Raw genomic sequence first — 9,133 nt, 5'->3', positions numbered from 1 at the left:
CACAGAGAACGCACACATCAGACATGCATGAGCCTGGCTCCTTAGCCTTTCTGAGAAGCCAGAGAGTTACTTCCAGGTCACCTTTCATTGCTGCCTTCACCTAGAAATGGCCCTACAGGAGGGAGTCTGGGTGAGGACATCAGCTTTTCAAGGGCGGCAGCCATTCGTGGCGGTTTCCATCTGGAGATTGTAGGAAGGAACCATGAGCTCCGCATAAAGCACAGAGAGTGGTGTTTGGAATACACACGGTCTCTCTCTGTGTCTCACAGATTATCACAAAGTGTCTGTTTCCTCTGAAAGAGAAGGGTAGCCAAACAATTGTGAACATTTTTGCTATACAGACAACTGTTACGCTTAGTTTTTTTCCATTTTGATGAAAGGCTGTAAAAAAACAGTGGCGAGAGATGAATGCATGCATCGACGGACTGTCCCATCCAAGACTGCTTACCTGTGCCCTTAGGGCCTTAGTGCAGCCTTGCAAGGAGAACTCATGCAAAGGGGTCTCTGAGCACAGGACTATCGGCTGGAACGGGATGGGGAGCCAGGATGCTTACAGTCAAGGCCCAGTGAAGAGTCTATTCAAAGAATTGCCAGCAGAGTCCCCAAGAGCCTTGTCAGAGATGATAAGGAGTCATGAGTACTGTCCGACAGCTGGTGAGTCCTTTTGTGTTGATCACGAAACCCCTGAGCGAGCAACTTCAGAACACAAGGGGCACCCAGAAGCAGGACACATTTCTACATAAGGTGCTCCAGACACACTTCACAGGGACAACGCTGACTGCACGCACACTGCTGTTACAGCCCGAACAGATCACAGGAGCATCTGAAGTCAGCCCGATCACATGCGCTCAGCGGACAGACTCCAGGTTTTCCTATAAATTCCAAATCTAAAAACTAAAAAAAAAAAAAAAAAAAAATAGACAGCCCACACTTGAGAGAGGGAGAGAGAGAGAGAGGAAGGAAGAAATGAAATATGAGAGCAGGCAAGTGGGACAGTTCTGCAATCTGACTATAGCTATACTGCTTGGTTCAGAAACACATCTTGACGCGACCAGCTTCTTACAGAGCATCGACAGCTTAGTAGGAAAAACCCTGGGAGTCGTCTCCTCCAGCAGGAGCGCCGAGGCCACAGCATCCTTTGCTCGTGATGCTCTGGTTCTCTCCACCACCTTCCTGATGTTTATTCCTATTTGTGACCACCACGCTTGGGGTTCATTTCCTTAATGTCACACCTATGCCTTCAGCTCTTTTATTCGAATTTACTTTTAAGAGGTGTGTCTACCGATTTCTTCCTTGGGTGCAGTTTTTGGCGTCTACACATATGCCACTGGCAACTTCAGACGGCACATGCTGCTGGCAGCACACTGCTCCTGCCCGACGCCAGGTCACGGTGGCCACTTGCTTTACAGGGACATGCAGCCGCCTGGGTCACAAAGTGACTGACGTCTGGGAGGGACAGGACCCGTCTGAGGGGGCATCTGAGCCTAGTGTGGGCTAGGTCAAGTGCTCCACGTACGTGCTGAAGATGCTGTCAGCAGAGCAGAGTGACTCAAGGGGAGAGGGACATGCAGGCCCTGCACTCTAGCCGCCAAGGTACTTTGCCAGCTGTTGGGAGAAGAGTCTGGGAGTCGGAGAAGGGCACATACGAAGGCTCTAGCAGTCGACAAGAGAGAAGCAGTGAGGCTGAGTTAGGGAGCTCGTTGCAACGCCACATCTGAGAAGCCTCACGCTCACAGTGACATGCAATTTGTGGTGACAACGTGCCTCAAGTGTCACTACTTACACATCCTCAAACTCCGCATTTGACTTCCAAAGTCAACCCCCAGGGGAAAGCCAAGAGACCTGCTTCTAGAACTCCCTGCAGCACTAACTCAAGAGCCAGTGAGCAAATGTCTCCACCTCATAGCCACAGACTCACCCCCAAGAGGGTGAACTCAATGGGATGAGTCTAACCAAGTGTTATTTATCAGCTTCTACTGCCATCAAGAGGGCACGTGGCTCTTCACCCTGGGTCTCCCCTCAACGTTACTCTGGAAAGAGAAAGCTGCAAGGCTTTGAGCACTGAGAACGAGGTGCTTATTTTGCCAGGAAGCATACTGGTGTCTTCTCAACTCTCACTGTCAGGGGGAGGAAAATCGTAAGTGATCCAGACAATCTTTGAAGATCATGAAGAGAAAGCCGTAACTAACTTCTTTCACTGTACCCTTCTTAGAAAGTAATCTCTAGTTAGCTCTACTTATGGAAAAGTAAATGCCATCAATGGAGGAGGAGGACGATTTAAGCCTTAAATTTATTAGGTCCAACTTGAAGTTATTTTTATTTAAGGACTCTTGGAGCTTTACACATCTTAAACTTTGTATGCTTCAGTGAGTAATGTATCTATTGAAAATTATTACCTGTTTCGACAGGCAGGAACAAAGAGTGAGTAGAAAGTGTAACTCATTCAAGTTTTCCCAGTCATTCTGATCTGGGTTGCCAAGTGACAGTAGACATCAGGGCAGTGCCTACATATGTGTGAAGTGCCCGTGCTGAGCACATCTCCTTGTGTGGGTTCCAGGCCTCGGGGCAAGGCTGAGGTCTCTTCAGGGTATCGGCGCCTTCCCCAGAGTCCCTGCCAGTTCACCCGAGGTGATGGGGTGCCGTCGGCTGCTAGGAGGCTCGGTGTCTCAGTAGTACCATCTGGGTAGCTCCCCTCTTAATGACACAAGGCCTGCGAGCCCCAGGCCAGACCTGCCGCCTGCCTGCTCCCTTTGAGGAGGTAGGTTGCAGGCAGGGAATCTGAACTCCCCCTCAGCCCTGTGGCCCATACTCACACAACTCCTGACACCCAGGAGAGCCACACGGCTGCCCACAGAAGCATCAGCACCTTCTGACCACCGCTTTCCAGGTCGTTTTCTTCACTTTTCTTCATCTTCAGGATGTCTGCTTCATTAATATCAGCTAAGTGAATGCTCGTTGTTTCAGGTCAGCCCGAGGACTAAATCAACCCGCTCTAGCACTAGCCTCTGGGCCCAGGCCTTCTCTGCCTTAGGGTTCTGGGGCAGCATCAGTGCCCCTCAAAGCCCTCCATCGTCTACCCCCAGGGGACTAGCGCATCCGGAACTTGTAGCTACTAGGGAGTAGCATGAGGCGGGGAGCCCCCACCCCACACACACGTGGCAGCTTGTCCTCCCGAGAAAAGAGGGCTGCAGTCCTGGCACCCAAGCGTCAGGCCTCTGCCTCACCGAGGCTGTCTGCAGGGAGATCTGGACTCGCACAGCCTCAGAGCTGTTCCCTCCAGCAAGCAGCTGCGCCTGGCGATTATGTCCATATGAATGACAAAGCACGCCACCGCCAGTGTGTAGCCCAGGGCTGCTAGCTGGACCCTGGAGCTGGGTAAGCTCGTTCTTCTTCGCACTCTTCCTCTAACTGTTGTACGGAAGTGATGAAGACTAATCCTCTTTGGGGGAGTGGGAGGCATCATTCAGTTCATGCAGGAAGCAAGCAATCTGCAGGCTGCGATTTGATGTGGCACTTTAAACCCTCTGTGCGTGAAGAGTCACCTGGCACATTTATTCCAGCGCAGGCTTCCCGAGCCCCACGGCTATGCTTCTACTTCCCCGGCTGAGGACAAGCTCTGGGAATTCACTTTCTGAACAAGATCTCCACTTGATTTTGATGCAGATGGTTCAGACCACACAGAAATATCACCTGGCCCCTCTATTTAAAACTGTGTGACCATGAGCAAACCCTCCAGCCTCTGAACCTGACTTCTGAAACTGGGGCATCATCCCTGAGAGGTCCAGCCGAGACGGTGCAGGCGGCAAGAGGGCTGTCCTGGGTGACCTGCACACCGCCCCGTCTGCTCCCCACTCACCTCCTCAGAGGCAGTCTTCCCTTCCCCACCTCGCAAGGTGACCTGGTCACACCCACCCGGACAACACTTTGGCTACACACAGGTTCTTCTTGTCCACAGAGCAGTGAAGAAGTTTCTTGGAAAGACATCTAGAAATAGCAAACTCCACATTTCAACAAAGAGGCTTAGCTTCCTTCCAAAGTTTCAGTCGAGTCTAAGTTGGCTGAGCACTGGCTATGTGTCCTTAGTGCACGATCTGTTCCCTTGCAGCTTGGGTTTGGAGAACCCATTAAGCATAAAAACTAGAAATGAAAGAAGACATAACACAGCCGCAACAAATCCATTTTTCAAGCCCGCTCTGGACAGCTCAAGTCTGTATTTGAGGCCCGGGTTCCCGAAGGTCTCTCAGCTGACATATATTTAGCACCTTGATCTTAAACACACAAAACACATGTGCTTTAAAACGATTAAATATCAAAGCACTAGGCCTCGCCGTCTCTTCTCCATCCCCCCAGCTGAGGAGCTACAGAGGCTTGAAGCTGATGCTGGGAATCAAGCAAACTTTATTCCCTGCAGTCAGGAGGTGGCTCTCCTGCAGACGTCATACCACCTCGTCAGACTCCAGGCCGTGGGCTTCGTACAGCGCGTCCAGGATCGCCAGCTGCCTGTCCATGGCGGGGAGGTACAGGCTGAGGTCCCTCTGCATCCCGGCACTGAACGCTGGCTTGCGGTGGTCGCCTTCCTTCATGGTCAGCGCAGCTACAAAGTCTTCATAGGACGGGGCTGCCCGCAGCGCTAACTGCAAAAGAGAGTGGCTCTGAGAGTTGGCACCCTGTCGCTCTTTTCCTCACACGTGTGTGTGGCTGCACACATGCTCACACGTGCTCTCTCTCTCTCTCTCTCTCTCTCTCTCACACACACACACACACACACACACACACACACACAGAGTTGAGGAGACAGGGGGTTAAAAAAAAACAAAAAAAGAGAACATATCCTTTCAACTCATGAATCTGAAGTTCAGTTATAAATACCCGGAGGGTGGGTAGAGTGGGGTTCCTTGGTAGGTAGTGCATCGGCCTTGCAGATGTGAGGCCCTGGGTTGGATTCCTGGCATAGCATCTGACCAAGTGGTGTTCTGGTCTCACTCATAAAACAAATGATTCTTTTTTTAAAAAAAAAATCTTTATTTATTGGATAGAGACAACCAGAAATCAAGAGGGGATGACAGAGAGGGAGAGACAGAGAGACACCTGCAACCCTGATTCACCACTCACAAAGCTTTCCCCCTACAGGTGAGACTGGGGCTCGAACTCAGGTCTTTGTGCACTGTAACGTGCGCTCAACCAGGTGCGCCAACACCTGGCCCACAGTGATTCTTAAAAATAAATATAGAGGGAGTCTGGTGGTAGTGCCCTGGGTTAAGTGCATGTGGCGCAAAGTACAAGGACCGGCGTAAGGATCCTGGCTCGAGCCCCCCGCTCCCCACCTGCAGGGGAGTCGCTTCACAGGCGGTGAAGCAGGTCTGCAGGTGTCTGTCTTTCTCTCCCCCTCTGTCTTACCCTCCTCTCCCCATTTCTCTCTGTCCTATCCAACAATGACGATGACAGCAATAATAATAACCACAACAATAAAAAAACAACAAGGGCAACAAAAGGGAATAAATATTAAAAAAAAAAAAGAAACAGAAATGTGACACATGGACCAACGACTGTATTTCACTGTTGACTGTAAACCACTAATCCCCCAATAAAGGAAAACATACTCTAAAATAAACTAATTAAAGTAAACAAAGAATTCTGTTTTAAGTGTCAGCTCAGGAATGACATCTGAGGGACAGAATAGGCCAGTATAAAATTGAGCCCTCTTGAGGATGAACGTTGCCATCAAGACAAGGAACGTTGAGAGAAAAAGCCAGAACCTATAAAATAGTCCCACGAAATAGTCCCTTGTCATTCACAGCGGGCCGAGCAAGCCAGCTGAATCCCCAGGACATGCCGTCTTCAGGTGCTAGGCCAGCCCATGCTCCCACACTGCCGCCTGCCCAGGGCATCGCAGTCTTATTTTTAAATCATTTAAAAAATTTATTTATAAAATGGAAATGTTGACAAGACCATGGGGTAAGAGCGGCACAACTCCACACAGTTCCCAGCACCAGAACTCCGTATCCCATCCCCTCCCCTTATAGCTTTCCCATTCTTTATCCCTCTGGGAGCATGGACCCAGGGTCATTGTGGGAGCAGAAGGTAGGAGGTCTGGCTTCTGTAACTGCTTCCCCGCTGAACATGGGCGTCGGTACTCACAGCAAGACTCCTTGCTCTAGACCTTCAGGGCATCAGAAGGCAGGAGGATCACTTACCGCAAAGACTCCTCGAACCACCCAGCCGTGGTGTTGCCGCAATGTTCTGCCGTACGCATTGTCTTGAAAATAAAGAAGGTCACGTTACGTCAGGAGCGATTTTACTGGAGTCTGATGTGCTACTTGTATGAAGTCCTTTCTAGTATATGCAGAAGCGTGGGCTTGCTGGTGTCATGATCTGATGAAAAAGACTAATTCTAATATTGTGCCCCCCAGATATTTTATAGAGGTAGACACTGAAAGGGAAAGGGGGGAATAGAAGGCACTGCTTCGGGAGTCGGGCGGCAGTGCAGCAGGTTGAGCGCACGTGGCGCCAAGTGCGAGGACCGACGTGAAGATCCCGGTTCGAGCCCCTGGCTCCCCCCCTGCAGGGGAGTCGCTTCACAGGCGGTGAAGCAGGTCTGCAGGTGTCTGTCTTTCTCTCCCTCTCTCTGTCTTCCCCTCCTCTCTCCATTCTCTCTGTCCTATCTAATATCGATATCAGTAACAACATTAACAATATTGTTAATACAGCAACAATAAAAATAACAAGGGCAACAAAAGGGAAAATAAATAAATATAAAAAAATGTTTTTTAAAAAAGAAGGTACTGCTTCCCTGCTTGTGAAGATGCCTCTTTGCAGGGAGGGGCGGGGCTTGAACCTGGGCCCTGGCACATGATAATATGAGCTCTGCCAGGCACATGTGCGTCTGATGCTCCCCCCCCCAACTTGAGTAGGAGAAAACGTACAGGTTCTTTTTTTTTTTTTTTTTTTTTTAATGAAGAAGATAGGAGGAGAGAGAGAATGAACCAGACATCACTCTGGTACATGTGCTGTTAGGGACTGAACTCAATTACTACAGTGAATATATTTTTGAACTTGAAATCAGGAGACACAGGGAAAATATAACTGAGTCTCTCTGGAGACTCGGGGATGCACAGAAAACCCAGAATGTAGCTGGCCCCCAAGTGGGAGAGAAGGCCTTTTGATGTATCAGTGAGGACCTCAGGGGCCTCAGAAGGAACCCTAGATCACTAATAAAGTAAAGTAAGATGAACCCCAAAGTGACCATCCTCAGGTCCTGTGGTCTCAGCTGGAATTTCAATCTTTCATTATGTTAATTCCTTAGTCTGTGAAAGTCAATTTGAAAATTAAATTTCCTAAATTCTTCATCAAGGGGCTAGGCCATTGAAAGCCCAGTAGAGGACACACCGCATGTCCAAGGACCCAAGTTCAAGCCCTCATCTTCCCCTGCAGGGAGAAGCTTCACGGTCAGTGAAGCAGCACTACAGGTGTCTCTCTCCCTCCCCCTCATCTTCCCCTGCAGGGAGAAGCTTCACGGTCAGTGACGCAGCACTACAGGTGTGTCTCTCTCCCCTCATCTTCCCCTGCAGGGAGAAGCTTCACGGTCAGTGACGCAGCACTACAGGTGTGTCTCTCTCCCTCCCCCTCATCTTCCCCTGCAGGGAGAAGCTTCACGGTCAGTGACGCAGCACTACAGGTGTGTCTCCCTCCCTCCCCCTCATCTTCACCTGCAGGGAGAAGCTTCACGGTCAGTGACGCAGCACTACAGGTGTGTCTCTCTCCCTCCCCTCATCTTCCCCTGCAGGGAGAAGCTTCACGGTCAGTGACGCAGCACTACAGGTGTGTCTCCCTCCCCTCATCTTCCCCTGCAGGGAGAAGCTTCACGGTCAGTGAAGCAGCACTACAGGTGTGTCTCCCTCCCTCCCCCTCATCTTCCCCTGCAGGGAGAAGCTTCATGGTCAGTGAAGCAGCACTACAGGTGTGTCTCTCTCCCTGCCCCTCATCTTCACCTGCAGGGAGAAGCTTCACGGTCAATGAAGCAGCACTACAGGTGTGTCTCTCTCCCCTCATCTTCCCCTCGCCTCACCACGTCTCTCTCTGTCCTACGAAATAAAAGAAAAAAAAAGGGGGGGACAATGGCCATCAGGAACCATGGGTTTTTATCTTCCCCTCACCTCACCACTTCTCTCTCTGTCCTACCAAATAAAAGAAAAAAAGGGGGGGGGACAATGGCCATCAGGAACCATGGGTTTTTAGTGCAGACACCAAGCTCCAGAGACGATACTAGTGGCAGCAGAAAAATTAAAGAAAAAATACAATAAATTCATCAAGTGCTAAAGAAACACCAGTTTTTATTGTTTCCAGGATAAAAAGTGTCTCTCAACAGTGAGGCTGGGGGTGATGCTGCCGGGGCAGAATCCACCAGGACTCATGGTCAAGAGCAGAGGAAGAGGAGACAGACAGTGAGGCTGAGGGAGACCCTGTGGGGGCAGAATCCACCAGGACTCACGGTCAAGAGCAGAGGAAAAGGAGGAGACAAACAGTGAGGCTGGGGGTGATGCTGCCGGGGCAGAATCCACCAGGACTCACGGTCAAGAGCAGAGGAAAAGGAGGAGACAGAACTTCCAGCTGACTGGGATACAAGGCCACTGCTAACACTGGGTGCCCTGCCCCAAGACACTCTCCAAATCCATTCATTTCACTATTCATTTATGTTCAAACACTGTTTCATACGAGAGAGAGAGAGAGAGAGAGGGAGAGAGCAGTGGCAGCATCAGCATACTTGGTGCTGGGGCTTCGAGCTCTGGCCACCGAGCAGACTCCCTGGCTCATGTCAGTATCGTGACCACCGCCACAGAGTCTGGCCATGTCCTTCTCTGCATCATAACAAGGCTGGACTTCAAGGACACCTTTTCAAGGTCACTAGGTGCATGCTGGAAGAGTCTTATTGGCCACGGGGAAGAGTCTGGACCCTGATGAGCACTACGCATATGTGTCCAAGTCCTCAGTGTTCCCTAAAACCTGTCTGCTAGGGACTGGAGGGTCTTCAGTGGGCTTCAACTATTTTGCTCACTTTAGAGTAATTCCCAGACCCCCATACGTTTTTATTTGATGAATTCTTTTTTATTTGTTTGTGTAATTAACTGATTAATTA

General features: G+C 50.2%; 1 protein-coding gene across 3 annotated transcripts in view; it reads right to left on the bottom strand.

Moving 5' to 3' along the window:
* Window positions 1–4,223: 4,223 nt before the first annotated feature.
* PLEKHA8 (pleckstrin homology domain containing A8) overlaps window positions 4,224–9,133 on the bottom strand; it is a 44,301-nt gene continuing 39,391 nt past the window's right edge. For 2 of the 3 annotated variants that reach the window (XM_060195780.1, XM_060195779.1), the window contains 2 exons: window positions 6,195–6,256; window positions 4,461–4,634 (listed from right to left, as the gene is read on the bottom strand). In XM_060195780.1, coding sequence (XP_060051763.1) covers window positions 4,606–4,634; window positions 6,195–6,256 — 91 coding nt within the window. In that variant the 3' untranslated portion in view covers window positions 4,461–4,605. Of the gene's footprint in view, window positions 4,635–6,194; window positions 6,257–9,133 lie in introns of all 3 variants that reach the window. The other variant, XM_060195781.1, reaches the window with a different exon arrangement.

This window comes from Erinaceus europaeus, chromosome 8 (genome assembly GCF_950295315.1).
Source record: "Erinaceus europaeus chromosome 8, mEriEur2.1, whole genome shotgun sequence".
Classification (NCBI taxonomy): Eukaryota; Metazoa; Chordata; class Mammalia; order Eulipotyphla; family Erinaceidae; genus Erinaceus; species Erinaceus europaeus.
Note: the sequence above shows the minus strand (reverse complement) of the source record. Positions and strands in the feature narration are given on the sequence as shown.